Source organism: Triturus cristatus, chromosome 5_1 (assembly GCF_964204655.1).
Source record: "Triturus cristatus chromosome 5_1, aTriCri1.1, whole genome shotgun sequence".
Taxonomy (NCBI): Eukaryota; Metazoa; Chordata; class Amphibia; order Caudata; family Salamandridae; genus Triturus; species Triturus cristatus.
In genome coordinates, this window is record NC_140587.1 from 210,807,202 (window position 1) to 210,826,138 (window position 18,937).

The 18,937-nt window shown below is 38.7% G+C and overlaps 1 protein-coding gene across 1 annotated transcript in view; it reads left to right on the top strand.

Moving 5' to 3' along the window:
- Positions 1–18,937, top strand: part of LOC146830648 (uncharacterized) — a 515,492-nt gene that overhangs the window by 399,689 nt on the left and 96,866 nt on the right. Inside the window, exons 15-18 of the mRNA XM_085604827.1 lie at positions 3,073–3,189; positions 5,794–5,892; positions 6,749–6,949; positions 13,765–13,863. Coding sequence (XP_085460953.1) covers positions 3,073–3,189; positions 5,794–5,892; positions 6,749–6,949; positions 13,765–13,863 — 516 coding nt within the window. The remainder of the gene's footprint in view (positions 1–3,072; positions 3,190–5,793; positions 5,893–6,748; positions 6,950–13,764; positions 13,864–18,937) is intronic.

Consider the following 18,937-nt stretch of genomic DNA (forward strand, 5'->3'; position numbering starts at 1 on the left):
GATAGTTACAGTTCCATTTAATCCCAAGGGTGGCCTGTTGCGCTAATACTATTGGACCACTTGGCGACTTTTGAGACGATGGATGAAAAAATTCTACAGAATATCATAATTAATTGACTCTGCATCTTGGGAAAGGCACAGGACTAGTTTAAAGCCTTCCTGTACAAGCAGCAGCTCGAAATAAGGCCATCACTAGGCAGAGCCAACCTCTGTACACTGTCACCTCTCCTCTTCAACCAATAGTGGATGCCTATAGACCATCTGAGCAAAGATAGGGGCTGTACAGTCAGACGTATGCTGATGATACCTGTTTTCCTGTTCACATGAGCAATAACTCTATAGAGATAACCTTGCTGACTGTTTTTTGCAAATCAAAAAGTGGATGAAATTTAAACACCTCTGAAAATGAAGCCAACAAATACAATTTATGCACTGAAAGAAGTCCATAAAGGAAATATGTTGGCATTAGTGCTTCGAGGTTTAGACTCCAACTATCAAAACTGGACAGGTCATTTTTGGGAAAGTGAGCCAGAGATATTGAGTGCTGCTCTGGTTAATGAATGTCATAGTAATGCTATAAATAATTAGAAGTGAATCAAAGTGCTTAAAAAGGAACAGCATCTGAACTTGGCAAACATCAAAATCAGATCACAAACAAGTGTGTGCTGCTCTGCTCTGCCTCATTTCCTTCCAACTCTGCCAGCCAGCTGCCTCAGGGCAACTAGTACAGGATATGGGTGTCCTTTCAGGCTCTTAACTACGTTTCAACCCAAGCAATAGTGAATTTCCCTAATTTCCACACGTATGCTCTATTAAAAATCTGTCCCTTCCTTAACACTTCACACCACCTACTTCTCACAATGGAAGTAGTACTGTTCAAACTACAATAATGACGGGGGCAGCATATCCAAGTACAACAAATCTATCTATAAACCTCAACTGACCTAAAACAAGACATCCAGAGCAGATCATCAAACGTGGAAAGAGCTAAATCTTTCTCAAGACATAAAATGCAAACACAATTCCGCCACCTTTAAGCAGAGATGACAACAACATCTCCTACACCTCCTTTAGTAACAAGCTGGAGAAACTTTATGACTTCAGCAGCCCTTGTACGTTTTGCTACAAAACCGTCCAGGTCCAAAAGCTCTATAATATATCAACAGCCATATGTTGATGTCTTCCTCTCACCAGTAGTACTTAACCCTTTCACTGCTGAGGTGTTTGCACACCTCTGTGCCAGAGCTTTAAAAAACAAACAACTTCAGATTTTTAAACACATGTACCTCTTTGGTCTCTTCATGCACTCGTGCAAATTATATTGTTTTTCAGTACATTCAGGGCTATGTATTGGTGCAAACCCCAAATCCATATATCATTGAAGCCTGAAGATATAGTGCAAGTTGGGGAGATATTTTTATGTGTATTAACAATTCTTCTCTACATTTTGTTCCAGTTCTCAAATAGATACACTTAAATCCAGCAAATCTAGCCAAGGTAATAATGCCCAGTATGTCTTGAGTCTGGGGATTCCAAATACGTGTGATGTTTCCCTGGTAATGTCGTCTGCACAATCAATGGGATAATATTAGCGCAGAGCAATAAAATGATGCAGAATCCCTGATTATCACACAGAGCTACATGGAAAGTGTAAACACTATGGGCCAGATTTACTAAGCCTTTGTGTTGAGCAAGGGGGCGCGGGGCAACATAAAGGCTTCTTTGGGATATGAAATCTTACCATTTCCTTCTTGGAACAGGTTCTCGTGTGTCTTGAATATTTTGCATACGTGATGCCCTCATACACTCTCATGCAATAGCATTATGTAACAAGGTTAAATAACTAAATAAAATTCAATTGCGAGTTGATGACCATGAACAATATGAGGAAACCTGTGATACAAGTATTTCCAATTTCTTTCATATTTATTTTGTGAGTTGGGCTAATAATAAACAAGTGAGTAGCGTCAAGTGTACGTTAGCAGCAGGTGTTTTGTAGATTCACATGCTAAGCACTCTCCTGCCAGCTGGTGCTGGGGGTTCATACTATTACAATTATGTTTTGTTTGAAAGTAATTCAGTTTCTGTTTCAGGTTTGTGTTTCAAATGTCTCTTGATCACTTTCCCTGAAACCCCACAATGCACAGCGAGGCAAACTCCGCCTTAGTTTATTTTGATAGCCATTAGGTTCAGAGGTGTTTGTGACTGTTCCGCCACAGACTCTGTGTCTCATGGTAAAACCTCAGCTCCGTGGTCTGGCAGATGGGACAGCATAGTGACTTCTTCCTTTCTTGACTGCCATTTGGAAATTCCTTTTTGTGTCCTCTTCTAGCGGGCATAAGGATTCCTCGTGAAACTTTATAACAGATATTAAGTGTTACACTTGGAAAATCTATGGGCAGAGGTACCTCGTGTGCTTAAGATCTTCTGAACACGTGTGAGTCCAACAGTTAATTGGACTGTGAGAGTTTGATTGGAAAGAGGATGCATTTACCGATGTTCATCCACCATGAGCCTTTCTTGTATGTGGACAAGTTTGAAAAGCAGAGTTTTCAAGAGTTTTCTGCAGCAGGTGTAGTTCGGCTCTGCTTCAGGAGTGAGTTCATGATAGTCCATAGTTTAGGAGACGGAATTCCCAAGGATCTGCCCCGTGCTTCTACCGTTTGATGGTACATTGAGTTACCCGGCTGTGTAGCTAACGTTTTTGGGAAGTGTGTGTTTGTTTGGAAGAAACTGGGCATAGGTAGAATGGTCCTTTCTCCGTAAGCTACTCTCACAGCAGAGAGGATCCTTACTTCCACCATGAGTCAATGTATAAGTTCAGGCACATTTTATCTACTAAGTTTGCAGTCTTGAAGGCCTGTCAAAAAGAAGAAAAAAAAATACCATAAATAAATGTTATAATTTTATTTAAACCGGGCTTTATCATTGATTTATTAAAATGTTTTCAAAAAAATTAATGTTTATCTCAAAAGTTGTAAACCTAATATACTGTTTTTATAGAAAACTCTAAAAGCATAGCAAATGTTATAAAAGTTATTGATCGATAGCTCTGATATGTTTCTACTTCAGGCGCATGAAACCCCATTGCATTACTGTGCGCGTGTGGGAAATTCAGACGTTCTTCTGGAGATGCTAAACCACATTAGCTCAAATCGGATGCAACAGGTGATCAACAAGCAAGCAAAGGTACTGATTTGGCACTCTCATTTTCAGATTTTACTCATTTATAGTACAAATATAGCAAATTCTCAAAGAAGTTGTTTAAACCTCACTGGCTCTCTCCTCCAATTTACATGAAGTTACAAAATTTCCAGCATATTATCCTCCGATTTATGGGTAGGGTTAGGGTGCAAATGCACCCAATCTTTTTTTCTCCGCCTGGAACTTATTTTTCCCAATGGAGGTGTTGCTAGCCCTACGATAAATGGATGTGCTTGGCTGGGTTTGCACTTAATTCACACCCATACTCCAACCGTTCTTGACACTATTGGAAAATCTTTGGGCAGAGGTTCCTCTGTCACCCTATCCCTAAGGAAGCAGTCCTTTCCCAAGCATATTTTCCACAACAGAGTACTTCCTGCACATTAATTATCAGTTACTTGACAAAACCCAGAATCTTGGGTTACAACCCAATATTAGGCCTCAAGTATATTTCCCCAATTTGGGTGTGACAAACCATTGCCTTTGTGAATAGACACAAAGATGTTGATTTGTGGGTGGCCACTACATTCCCTATGAACACTCACCGCTCTTCCCCTGGGAGCAGCCATCTTCCTCCCCTAACTGTAAAGTTATGACTGGACCCCTATGTGCGGATTTTCCAAAGACGTATGTTGTATCTAAGGACAGGCGTTCTGATAGATACGGATGCTATGAATCCAGATCTCCATTTTCCTCAACAAAGAGCACGTAATTTTATAGTTTTTGCAAAAACTGGATTATTTCTTCTAGTCTTCAGGAAAAGGCTGCCTTCTCACAGGGGGGGCGGACAGTTTTTGACAACTAATCAGTAATTCTTTTCTACGTTTTTCAGAGAGACCAGGCAAGGTTTTTGGTGCATGCACACAAAGTGCCAGATTGATGGATGGATGTAAAACATGATAACCATGCTGTATAATTTCAATTAAGTATCCTAGGGTGGTATCAGACATGAACACATTTAGTGGGTTCTAAATGTATGTCTGAATCACATGGTGCAGGCGTTCATGGTTACAGGTTGAAATTGATATCACTGTAGGAGCCATTCCACATAGAGTTAAGTTCAAGGTTCTTTCCTTTCAGGAAAACACCTGAAGGTTTATGCCACTTTTCTGGAAAATTATATATTTTTTCCTTGGGCGTCTTACATCAGTGGAGACCTCTCCTTTTCATCACATTTATACTCATATGCTCAACTGGCTGTGATGCCAGGTTGTTCTGGGTTTCATTCTAAAAAACGGAAATGTTAAGTAACTTGACTTCTTTCAGAGAGTGAGGTGTGTGGCGATGTTGAGGGTAAGAAAGAGAGGAAAAGAGCATGGCTTTACTGTAATCCTACTCCTTTTCATGTAATTGAATGTAATCTTTAGGTGTTTCTGCTGTTGGTTGCATCCTTTGTTCTGATGTTATGACATTAGTGAAGGGACTGGTGTTGGATCTGGTATTGCCTCGTTTAGATCACTTACATGTAGACTTAGCACCGGTTTTTCAAACCCTAATCAGCTCCCACCCTGTCTTTAGTCTGGACAGTGGGCCTTTCTGAGTTACCATTGACAGGTCAGAAAATGTGTCTCCTATCTAAAGGCTGCCCTGTAAATTGGACAATATTTCAAGTTTGGCCAACTAAGCCAGCTAATCTCCAAGGCTTCTGAGGGTGAGGAAGGCTCAGTATCTGGTGTGTCCAAGATGTCTAGGAGATGCTTTGTTCTTCAACTTGAAACTCCAACTTTTCTTACCCCTGGATGATGATGATGACGACAACAACAACAGTTGTTTAACTGCTTATAACAGGTGATAATTAACAAAAGTTAGGCAGATTCCTGACTACATTCAGTTTAAAACAATCCGAAGGCCCATTTTTCTATGGAATATTTTAGAACTTTATTTGGGTTTTTGCTTTGGTTGAAATGTTTATTCGTCATGGCTATGTATCAGTGTGTTTTATACTCCTTCTTTGTGGTTTGCTACAGAGTTGTATGATTCTGGATATATGTTTCTTTTTAATTGATGTTCCATTATATTATGATATTATTAAATTACTTATACAATGCGCATATGATATTAAGATTGTCATCTGTCAGTGCATATACCAATACAATTAAATAAGAGCAAAACACCTCTTCAAAGAGTTGTTAAGAAGGGGAAAATAAAAAATGGTAATTGTTAATATAGCATGATAATTTTGATATTTAAATGTTCTCTATCGAATCTTATGTCTAATATTACTTATCAGTCCTTTTTGAAAAACTAATTTTTAACTGTTTTACTTTTTATTCTTATTTCAATGCCTTTTGTGCGTTTTTGTCCATAAACATGTAGAGTAGTTTAGCTGTGCATTTAACTATGTAAGAATTTGGGAACATCCAGGCTATAAAATATCCTATTGCCTCTGATGTCTTGTGAAGACATGAGCATGAATTCTAATCTACTTCTGTGAAAAGCCTTACCCCATCAGCAAACAACTTCAACACCTTTTCTGAATAGGATAATGTAAAGCTGAAAGGCTCAACCAAAATCGTGGTTCCCATATTAGTAAAATAAAGACACTAGTTGAAAAGGGAACTGCTATCTCATCTCTCTTTTTCATTACAGAATGGTTGGTCTCCACTGTTGGTGGCTGCAGAACAAGGGCACACTGGCATTGTCAAAATCTTGCTCCAAAGCCACGCGCGGGTAGACGTGTTTGACGAGGTAGTATTAGTATGAACTATGTTGTGACAGCAAAATTCTAACAACATGTTTTTAACAGTCTCTGTTTTCTTTTGTACAAAAGTATATATTACACAGTTCCTTTTTGAAAGCTTCAGTAGTTGCAATGTGGATCCCTTTTAGTATGTAATTGAGAGGAAGGTTTACAGTCCACCCCATTATCTCGATCCCATTACATCGGCTGACCACTACAAGGACCTCACCATTACATTGCATATGACCATTACGTTAACCTCCAATCAACTCAACTTCTATCATTCACTCAATATAGATAGAACTTGAATTGGTACCTTTTAGTGATTCAATCACATATAAATGTCTACATTGATAGCATCATTTTCATTTTCTGTCTCACTATAGACTAGAAGGATTTAAAGTATGATATGTTTCGAAATTCATGAACAGAGACCTGTTTTTAGCTGAGTACTTGCATATTTTCAGAATTTCATTTCAGGTATGACTAATTGAAACATTCCTATGAATCCATACTCATATGTGAAATCAAGATATGAATTGCTCTCATGAAAGGGGTTTTCTCATAAATATTGTGACACATTCTAAACAGGTCCTATAAAAGCATAGAAGTAGAAAGATAGGCAAGTCCGCAGATATATATCAATATTAATACAATGGCTTGCAATAGCTAGGGAGAGTGTCAAACTAATTAAATACTTTGTCTATGATTCTCCTGTTTTATGCCTAAAATTGTGTCCTGTGTTCTGATATTGCTCATGAAAGTGTGATAGTAATAACATGTTTTTTGTATCATTTCCCTATTTTATATCCATTATTATTTTCTATGTTCTCCGATATTGCTCCTGATGGGCTTGTGTCCTAGCATGGCAAAGCTTCCCTGCATCTGGCTTCTGAGAATGGCCATGACCAGATTGCAGACATCCTACTGTGGCACAAAGCATTTGTCAACGCTAAAACCAAGCTAGGAATGACACCGCTCCACCTCAGTGCTCAGAACGGCTTCAACCATTTGGTTAAACTTCTGGTGGAGACTCACCTGGCCAGCACTGATGCCATGTCTCTGGTAAGAAGAGCTTTAAAAAGAATTAAGTGGCTATCATTGAAAGGAAAGATAACTATATCCTGATGATATGGGATGGCTAATCCTAAAATGGCCACAAAGTAAATGATGGCATCACCCACTCACTCAGTGACTTGTGCATAATAAGCCCTATTCACAAAAGGCACTTTGAAAGTATGTAAAATAGTACTCCAGTAGTACTACGTCACATTCTACAAAATGTAGTTCACAAACACCGCCTCAGCCTCCTCCTATCATCTCTGTTCAAAGATCTCCGCCCTGTGGTGGAGATCTCTGCAGATGTAAGTATAGGTTGTTTTAATAAACGTGGGCAGGACAAGGGAGCGTGATGGGAAAACGGGGAATAATTACACAAAATGGATGGTGTGTAGGGACATTAAAGAAGGGCTTATGAAGGGCCATTCTATTACAAAACAAAAGACAAACGTAAGAGTAATACAATTGCCCTTCACAAAATACACTTCTAATTCTACTACAGCCCTAATAGGGACAAAACAGGATATACTGCAGGATAGACGTGTAGTGTCTCAAGCACCAAATAACCAAAATCATACAAATCTGCAACAAACCACAAAGGAGTATAAAACATGCTGATACATAGCCATAAAGAATCAACATTTCAAGCAAAGCAAAAACCCATACAAAACCAGGCGTAGAAAAATGGGCCTTGATTTTTAAAAAACTAAAGGTATTCAGCAATGTACATAACTTCAATTAATTAGCACTTGTCATAATCAGTCAAATAGCACCTGTTATAGTGAGTTAAATAGCATCTCTCTCTCTTTCTCTCTCTCTCTCTCTTCTCTCTCTCTCTCTCTCTCTCTCTCTCTCTCTCTCTCTATATATATATATATATATATATATATATATATATATATATATATATATATATATATGTATTAATGTATATACATATATAAAATAACTTATTTTAAAAGGTTTTAAAATAATAATTAATCCAGATTAATAAAATAAAGTGTAACCAAATTACAAATTAAATAGAAATAATATTGTTACTGAGGGTGAGTGATTTTAATTTTCAGGTATTATTTAAAAAATATATATATATTTAAATGTATTCATAATTTAATTCAAAGTTAATTTTAGGAAGTAGAGTTTTCTTTAAGTAATCCTAGGTTAATATTATTTGTTAAAAATATTATACATTTCTATTTTTCGAATAAATTAATTTTATTAACTCATTTAAATCATTAACTTAATGAAACTTACCAATTTTTTTCTATAGAGAGATTTGCACTCCAGTGGCAGAGATCTCCATAAACAGGTGAAAAGTTACTAATAGCACTTACTTTACAAGCATCAGTTCAGTTGTAGGAGTCTGCACTGTCTCATGTGAGGGGCTAGAGAATCTTAATTCTACACCTAGACGTAAATCTTGACTCATAAATGATGAATAGCAAAAAAGTTGAGGCATAGCAGCATTGAGACTGCTCCTGGTGGGGCTCTCATCCTGGAAATATCTTACCTACAATAAATCTACATAGAGACTTACCTGGACTACGTATCTTATTTACAACACATATATGTTAAACGTTCACACAATGCGGGACAGCAACCAAAGTTGCTGCGATGCATGAACAGGAGGGAGCTCTCTCCCTGCATATGAACACTTGAAGCCACCTAGTGATAACGCAGGCACCCTTGCTCCATGGTGCTCAGGTGCTTGTGTTACGGGCATGGTTGTTTTTGTGCAGTAAGGAATACCTTGATACACAAAAACAATCCTAAGAAACATATCCTCTTTCTATGTGTGATGCAGAATGCATCACACACAGAAAAATGAAATAATGAGGAGAAATATAGATATTTCTTCTCTTTACACATCTGCTGGAGGAGCGTATCATTTTGGTTCAATCCTAGGTTTACAGATTTCAGTAAATCTGGGATTGTGCCAATTTCCATGGGTGGATGCACTGGTACACCCATGCTCCACCCATGGAATGCCTACCACTACCAAATGGAGTGCAGCATAAGTCGCAGAGTTGTGTTACATTTATTTACAAAGTCAACAAGGGAAACAAATAGCCACTTGCGTGGCTTTGTAAATACCATTTAAGGACTTGCGTTCCTGTGCAACGACCTCTCATGCAAGGACAATGCAAATCCTTAAAATCTAGGCCATAGCGATTTGCAGATAGCTGTAGGAGTAGATTTACACAGGAGTTGGTCTACACAGGCAACCTTAGGGGCATATCTACAAGGTGGCGATAAAAAATTATCCCCGCTTTTGCGGCCGTTTTCGGCCGAAAAGCGGCGATAATTTTATCGCTATATCAGCAAGGTCACGCAATTGCGTGAATCCTTGCCTTAGTGCCTGAATTCCGAACGCCCACTTGGCATCTCATTAGAGATGTAAAGATTCATCTTTACATCTCTAATTCTCCTATCATCAAGCCTCACGCAAAGCAGCATAGCGACAAGAAAAGTAGCGATAACCTCTGTTATCGCTAATTTCCTTACGTCTGCTTTGAAACTGACTTGGCCATGATATCCTATGGAAGGTGGATATCATGGCTAAGTATGTGAGGCCCTATCAGCAAGCTATCGCCAAACTTCGTGGGATTACCGCTGGGTTTCCAGCGGTAATCTCACGTTTACGCAGTTAGCTCTAGGATTTTTATCGCTTTTGAGATAACCACTCAAATCCACGCTAGCCGGCGATAATTATCCTAGCGCTAAGTGCGCTTAGCGATAATTATCGCTGGTTGTTGCTGATATGACCCTTAGCTTTGTGAACCAGTCTCAATATCTTGTGGGAAATAGGCCAGATACATTGTACAGGGTATACCAGCAGGTAAGAAAATTGCATTGATATGTTTTCAATATTTTAAATAATTACATTTTAAGAACATTATCAAAACATAACACAGCTTCACCATTCCTCCTATTTTCCATGCTTTGGGTATTCCACTTTGAGAGCGATCCTTGATTTTCTTTAAATGTTCAGAATTATTGCTTTTGAAATTGTAAGTAGAGTGAGTAGCATCTATTCACAAAGGCATTTTGGAGTACATAAAACAGTAATCCTGCAATGCTTTTTTACATACTCCTACTGTCCCTTGTGTGTTAGACCCAAAATATTTAAAATGGGAATATTCAATCAATAGCCAGATACAGTTCTGTACTCCGAAAGGCTTTTTTGAATAGGTTCCAGGGAGTTGGAAGTTTCAAGGCCAATTTACAAAGACATGTAAGAGTACATAAAGAGCACTGTAGTACTGCTTCCCGTACTCACACATGCTTTTGTGAAAGAGCCCTACTGTGTGTATAAGCTGTAATTAAAATAATTTGGCTTTACATTTGCAATGATATTCCTTTACAGGTTAATAGTTGGCTGTAGATGGAAATTCACATTTTGAAAATTGGTGGTTTATCTACATTCAGCTTAGGTGCACAAACACCTTGGCACATTGGGCCTTAGTGTCCCAGATCCCTTGGCAGACCATTGACAAAGCTGCCTCAGGACTTGAAAGGACTTTCAAAGAGGTCTTTTCCCAGAGGTCTATGGTTAAGAACACTGACAGCTTCTTGCCCTCCTAGCTATCGGAGCTGGGGATCCACTCACCAGTCATGTTGTCCACATCAAACAACACCAGTTTTCAAGACAGAGCCTTCCTAGGGTTTTCATCATAGCTAAAGAGCCATTCTCAGTGACCAAATATGGAAATATATCCTACCCATTGAGGAAGCTCTTCTTCAGTCCTAACAAGCATCTCAATGATGAAAGAGACCTCTCAGCTAGCAATGGGGTATACCAAACGACAACGCTGAGCTCTTCTTTGAGAACAATGAACGGGCAGCAGGCTGTATGCTCTTGTATAGGACCACTGCCGTGAACGTTCTGTTGCTCAAATCTTCAACCTCTGAGTTATGGTTTATATGGCTATGTTGTGTTGAAGGTGACAGGCAATTTAGAAGTTGGTAGGTTGTGACATAGATAGGTTCCCCTGTCCAGCATTCTGTTGGATGGCAGTTGCTGTGAAAGAGGAGATAGTTAGAACTCTTTCCTATGTGTCTTGAGCTTACTAATTAAAGTAAATTTTTTACACATTCCTGCCGCCTGCCTCATACTTGTGTGTACAGGAAGACACACGCTACTCTCTTGCTTCTCCCTCCCCTCTGACTATGTGGAGTTTTACCAAATAGCGAGCCAGGCAGCGGCTCTCATTGAGGGAAGGGAACATGGCTTCCCTCTCCTGCCTCCTTTAGGTACTACCATGCCTGTTATGGAGTGACATCTAGAGCTGTGAGTGATAGACCCTTCAGTCCCTGTCTGTCTCTCTCCACTATCAGATAGAAAAAATAAAATATTTTGGCCCAGCAGAGAGAAAGGCACAGGAGGCATTGTCCTCAGTTCTTCCTCATCTCCAAATATGCATGCTTGTTAGCAAGTACTGAGGCCATGCAAGCCAGCGTGCATTGCAGAGGAGAAGCTGCCTGAAACAGTACACTACAGTGGGCTATAGAAAGGTTGTATGTGTTTTCACATTGCATCATTCTAGTACTCAGCCAGGAATTAGCATATTAAAGGTTGATCACAAAATAATATTGGAAAAAAAGCTTTCTTCTTTAAGATATTTTCACAAAACTCCTAAAGTTACTTACGCATATATCACAATTTAAATGGTGCGTTTGCATTGGATCTATCTCTTTGTTACCACCAGAATAATATATTTAACTGTACATTAATTGAGCAGGAGGCACAGACTTACCTTACATATGCCAATCAGCTTTGCTTTTTACTCACTATGTGCTGTTAATTCACTTGGGACAGAATGCTCAGGGGCTTCTAGCTGTCCTTACATAGATTTGGTTGAGGTCAGAAGTTACCTTACATATAATCATATTAAAAGCTGAATACAATTCTCAGATAGAGTGTTTTTTACACCCTATTATAATTGAGAAGGCCACGTTTAGGATCAACCAGATTTTTTTGTTGTTGATGGAAGCTGATAGATATTATTGGATTGCTGATTTCATAGCTTTATTTACTTGTATTTATACTTTTGCAGCATGTCTGTAGATACACATGCTGTTCATTCTCAATGTATCTAGCATTGGTGTCTGTATTTAATTATGTAGTGGGAGATTTAAAACAGAAATACTAGCTTAAGCATGCAGATATAGGATACAAAATAAAGCAGGACATGTAGTAAGTACAAATACAAGTCACATTGTTGGAAGCATTTTTAAATCTTGTGAAAACAGCAGTTTTTTTAAAGTATGGTATGCGGCTACATTGAAAGCGCTCAAATTTCATTTGGTCCCCTTATTAGTAAAAATACTGGTTCACATTCTCCAAAGATTTTTTCTAGTTTTATGAGCTTTATAAAATGTTTATTATTTTCAAGAGGTTGAAGCATGATTGAAAGAGAGTTCCTGAAAGTTTCTTTTGATTTGATAGACTAGATACTTGTAGTACAAGTAGAGCAGACAGGGTGTAAGGGTGTGTCAAAGGTTAGTTAGTCCATGTAGATACCAAGGAAGAGCTACTGGTGATACAATCTGGCGGATTGCTGGGATCTAATGCAATTTACAAATTGCTGATCCCTCTAATTCATACTGAATTGGTCCAGTTTGTGGTCATATAGTGGACTTGGGTAGCATTCAGATCTAGTTGACTAAATACGTTCATACTTCCAGGTAAAGAGTATAGTCATAGTCACTTGTTACCCTCACATATTATAGGTATTCCAACACCTTTTAAGGAGGGGTTTGAATATCATTGTTTGGAAAGGCTTAATCAACATCTGCGATCATTCCATGACTTTGAGGGCCCATCTCTAGGTGACTCTTTACTTGCCTTGCAAAACCCCTCCATAGTAGCACCATATGCAGATTATTCTTTGTCCACCAAGATGAACTCTTCATTTCAGATAATTTTGCCATTTCCAAACTGCCCCTAAATATGGACGCCCACATGTGGTCATAGCTATATAGTTAATATTTTAGGAATATAATTGATCGCTGTTTAGCACACTTATCAGTGAGCACTAATGAGTGACATTTAAACAATGAGTAAAACTGAACTGAGAAGTTTACAGATTTTTACTCTTGGTGCCAATGTCTGTCTTTCTTTTAGCATCTACTACATCTCAATATCACACTAAGGAAAGGTCATGGATAGATTGAGTCCCTTTAGAATGTGATGCTCAAATTCAAGCTTTTATCTGACCTAGCATCATCACACCCAGGGAGCACAGAGGTACTGCAATAGGAGAACATCAACTGCATCAGAAAGATGATTAAAGTGGTTGAACATGCTTGTAAGAAGACATTCATGAGAAGCATCCCAATCACAAGGACATATTTCCATCACGGACGGTACCTTAAAAAAAGAATGTATCTAATCGTTGCCAGTGAAGGGCTGGGAGGTGAACCTGCCATTTAGGTTTGAGGATGAATCTAGCTGCAGAGTACTGATCATCATGAAATGCAAGTATTGACATATGTGAAAAACCTAGAACAGCATATTAGAAGTATTGAATATAGAGGCATTTACATCTAGGGCTGTATGTATCTCAGGCATAGCTTCCTGCTTTACCAGACACTCTTATTGTGTTACTGAGTAAATATGTTGTATGTGAACTACCCTATAATTCACAGGAACATTCTAGAAAGGGAAACTTCCATCTAAATAAAACTGTGTAAATGGCCAGAATATTAACACACCCGATATGTACATGATCATCCGGCCTCAAACTGCTCAATGTACCGATTTGCGTGCTCCGCAGCAGAGTGAGGCTACTACTGACCTGTCTCCTTTCTTCTTTTAGACCAAACAGACTCCCCTTCACATGGCCGCTCTCAATGGACAACTCGATGTATGTAGTAGCCTCCTCAACATGAAAGCTGACGTTAATGCAACAGATATTGTAAGTGTTAATTGATGGTGCTAGAGATATCTGACAGAACATATTAAATTGAAATGTGTACATACAATGTGGCATGTAATTGTCGCTGGCATCATACTCGAAGAAATATCTCAGAAAAGTCTTCAGGTAAAGTGTGTTATAGGGGTAATATTGGTCACAATCACACAGAGCACTCGAGACTTGAAGGTGTGCTTGGAAAATCTGAAAAGTATGACATTTTGGGGATGTTCCCTCACCATTCCCACCTTGAAAACAAATGTGCCTAGGAGAAAAGCTACATCATTCTCAGGGTGAGTACTTGACTAAGGTTTGCAAATGTACACAAGCTTGCCATTTTGCTTGTGGATCCATCATCCCCGCTGACACACCCCTGTTACAAGATATGCCATTTACCAGGGCAAATCCTTTCATTCATGACTCTGACTTGGTATTGAGTCCCTTAATCATGAAATTCATCAAGGTGATTGGAGTAGGTAGGTTTACTATTTTAGAAGGTGCCATGTGCAGTACCATCAGAGGACAATTTCTCATTGCTCCCTTCAAACAAACAGAATGGTTGAACACAAACCTCCGATCTGATGTCATGAAAGTGAAAAGTGCACATTTAACCTTTTTAAGGCATTAATGTACAGGTAGGGTAATATGTTTCTCATGAGCAATGTGTATCTATTTAAGGTATGTCTGTATAGATGTATGTGTATGGTAGCTCTAGAGCATGAACCTATCAAAGATCTTTTCCATGGGAAAGCACTCGCATAAAGTCAAAGAAAAAGAGGGAGATGGAGCTAGTTTGAGGATCCTTAATGTATTGTTATGTGGTGTTCTTTAAAGATGTAAGTCTACAACTCCCCTAAATTGAAGCAGCTATGGGGCATTCCTGATGGATACAGGGATGCTGATACAAATCCTGAGTGCAGAGATAGAAAATGCCTGCTGCCTATTTATTTTTTTTCATACTCTTCATTTCCTAACTATGCGATCACAAGGTTCACAGACATCAAACACAGAGTTTACATTCTTGGAAACCTGGGGGATGTAATTATTCGTAAACATACCTCTGAGAAACAAAGAGATTCAGTGAAATCTAACACATTTGTTGGCAACTTCCGAACAAGATACTGTGTTTGGAACAGACACTCGTGTGCATGGTAGAGAGCCATAGAATGTATTTATTTTTGACAAAGAATTGTTATCTTTTTAAGTATAACTCCTGACAGTGAGGGCAGAGACACACTGCTGAGATGAGGCAAGCGAGTAGGCCGTAGATGATGAAGAAACTTTTCCCTCCACCTAAACCCACACATATATTAATAGCATCAGCCATCATTAATCTGCCACAAGGTTTTTATACCAGAGTGATTTGCAAGAATAACCTGACTTTATACGGTAGAAGAATTGCATGGCGGTAAGAGTTTTTGGTCAGAAGAGTAAACACGTCCAGAGCACATGGTTACTCAACAACATGTGCAGCACAACAAATGAACACCTGAAATTAACTCACCTGATGTGAAGGGCTGACAGGTGTGCCAGATAGGGTAGCTGGGCAGCCTCGCTTTCTAAAGGCTGGAAGCAGAAAACAGTGTTTAGTCATGGCACCAGGTTCATGGAGAAACACAGGAACTCGTGTGAGTACCCCTACCCCAGCTGTCGCTGCTCCCGAAACAATATTGAGGTGTACATGCACCTACCTGGGCAGTATCATATAGAAGCAGGGTGGTCCAGATGCTGACATCAAGGCAACAATCAGCAAAGTAGCGCTGCCTTCATTCAGCTAATGAAGATCTGTAGCTCTAAGGACCTAACGCTACAAACCAAGATCAGGCGTTTTAACACCAATGTAAAATCAGTCCTTCTGTATGGAGCAGAAACTTAAAGGACAACAGTGACCACCACCAACAAAGTGCAGACCTTCATCAACACTTGTCTGGGAAAAATCCTCCAAATCCACTGGCCAAACATCATCAGCAACAACGACCTATGGCAGCAGACATTCCAACTCCCTACTGCTGAAGAAATCATGAAAAGATGCTGGGGCTGGGTAGGTCACACCCTCCGCAAGCGTGTATGAAACACCACCAGGCAAGTCCTGACCTGTAATCTTTAAGGGAAAAGGAAAAGAGGAAAGTTCAAAATCAGTGTCTTTCCTTTCACTTCTGGAGTCAACAGGGTACACACATCCTCTCCCTGATATTGACAGCCCTGGGTCTGCTGGCCCTACCTGACCATGCATCGCTGTCAATAACAATGATTGTGCCTGTGATAGAAAATCTTAGCGGTGACTATGAGGCACCACTTTAAGAAAACAGACTCTATACCTGGAAGTGGCCCACCAGGGGTGGTACCTGACAGAGTAGGGTTGCATCAAGGCAAATGAGGAAGGCAGGAGGCCTCTTGCTGCCCTTATTACCTCTGCACTTGTGATGCTCCAGGTATAACAATGTCATGCTGGTGGCGTGCTCTCCATCCACCAAGGCAAAAATATGTTTAAAGGTTTACTGATGCCACTTATAGGATGACAAAAGGCAGCAGCCTTGCTAAGACATATGGATGTCCCATTTGAACGTGGCATCATAAACCATAAGCCATTCCAATAGTATTTCCCTGCATGACTTTGTTTTATCCAGCTAGCAGCTGCCATTTAAGGTGGGGGCCCTGGGTTAGAGACCACTTTGCCCATGCCTTAAAACTTCTCTGAACGCTGCAGACAAGTACAGTACTAGGCTACCAAAGCAACAAGTCATGTCTTTAGTTTTAAGTCAACTGGAAGTAGATACCAAGGGTTTTTACATTTTTAACATTGTTAGCATGGACTAGAACTCCTGGCATGCAGAGTGTGTTTGCCTAAAAAAAGAAGTTTGGCTGAAGGCGTCACACAGAAAATGTTTGGCAAGTAGGGCTGTACTCCATAACGTTATTTTGTTTCTGTGCTTTTTAAAAATAACCAAAAGATGCTGAAACCAAATCAAAGCAGGTACAATCTTCAGCACATAAATAAAGCTCTTACATGTGTTACTTAGAATCCTTCAAGAGGGAGATTTAGAGAATTCACTCTGGGACGGTGCTTTGAAATCGAGGACGCTTTAAGAGGGAGAAAGTTTTTTTTAAAACATTATTTTAACGTAAAGAATGAGGAGTCTCTGGCCTACTTTGAAAATGTTGACATGTATGATGAGCCATAGCAAACTAAGAACCAGATAAAACCAGTAAAAGAGAGAAGGCATCTGATTTTTTTTTTTTTTTTTTGTTAAATAATTTTTATTGAAGATAGCAATGCACAGAATTACAGAGAATGAACTGAGCCAAGTAATAACAATATTGCAAAGAATAAAGAATTTTACAAAAATCAGTAAAACAGGAGATAAAAACAAGGGTGATATACATTAACGCAATGAATATAATCTAGGTGAATAAGGAAGGTAGAGAAAACAGAAAAAAGAAAGAAAGTATATTTAAAGTAGGTAAATCATTTTCATATAAAAGAGAAGAGGAAAAAGAGACAAGAAGAGGAAGGAAAAAGAGAGAAATGAAAGGAAAGGAAAGGGGAGAAGACAGAGAAGTAAAGAACAATAGGGAAATATTAGGAGAAGATAGAAATTATGGTGTTGATGACAGAAAAGAAGTAAAAGGTAGCCAGAGAAGGTCAGATTTAATTTGTAAATGAATAGAGGATTGAGGAATAGAGGCAATTCTGTGTTCATCACATATGTAATTCCACCAATGAAAAAAGGACAATTTTGAGTTGTCCTTCCAACAAGAGAGTATAACTTTAAAAGCAGCAGCAAGAAACAAATTCAGTAATGGTGAAACAGGAGGCATTAGATCAAAGTCCGGTGCCACAGTGCCTAAAAATACATTCTGAATATTAAGGTGTACATTGTAAGAAAAAATCAAAGAACATTTTGACCATATATCATTCCAAAAAGTAAAAACCTTAGGACAGTAGAATAATAAATGTGCTAAAGAACCTTCAGCATTAGAACAGGACCAACAAGTTGATGTAACAGAGTGGTTAAATTTATGTAACACAAGGGGAGTGATAACGACTCTATTATAAATGAAAAATAAGGACTGTGTGATATGAGCAGCTTTGGAGGTCTTAAATAATTTCTGCCAAAACTTATCCCATTGAGATACTGATAGGGACACAGAGAGGTCATGCTCCCACTCCAGTTCCACCTTAGATTTAATCCGTGTACAGATAGGCGTAGATAAAGATTTGTAGATAAAGGAAGCACTAGAAGTAACATCAGGAGAAATTTGAAATAGTGAGGGGACAGGAGGAGGGGAAGAAGGTAGTGGAAGCGGGAGGAATTTCTGGAGGCACCCCTGAATTATTGGAGCTAAAGTATCATATTGCTGGATACAGGAGTCAGGGAGGTGAAAAGATTCTTGCAATTGAGGGAAAGAGAGAAGCACATTATTAACAATCAGTTGATGTACATAAATAATGCCCTTTTCTTTCCATTGTTTGTAGTAGAAAGATTTGTGGCGAAATTTGATGAACTTGTTAAACCAAATTGATGACGCTAGAAAGGATTGATAGGGATTCAATTCCTTACAAAACAATGAGTTTAACAAAACTTGAGAATTTTTCAAAATAGGATATTTGGAAATAAAAGTACAGTTAGACATGTGAACAACATCTCGTATTGAAAAGTCATTTAACAATGAGCATTCAACTTTAACCCACGGAGGTTGAGGAAGGACCCCATAGTCTTTGGATAAGGCAAAAAATTGACGAATCAAAAATGCATTATGGTATAAAATAAAATCAGGAAATCGCACCCCCCCTTCATTCTTAGGTCGAATCAATTTAGACAAAGAGATACGTGCATGTTTGTTATTCCATATAAATATGGAGCATAACGAATTAATCTGGGAAAAATAATATTTAGGAATTTTAAAAGGTAACATAGATAGAATAAACAGTATCTGAGGGACAATCATCATTTTAATTCTATCAAGTCTACCCCACCAAGAAAGGAACAAGGGGGACCAGAGATTTAACAAATTACTGATTTTAAGTTTTAAGGCAGAGAAATTATTAGATAATGTATCACGAATATTAGAGGAA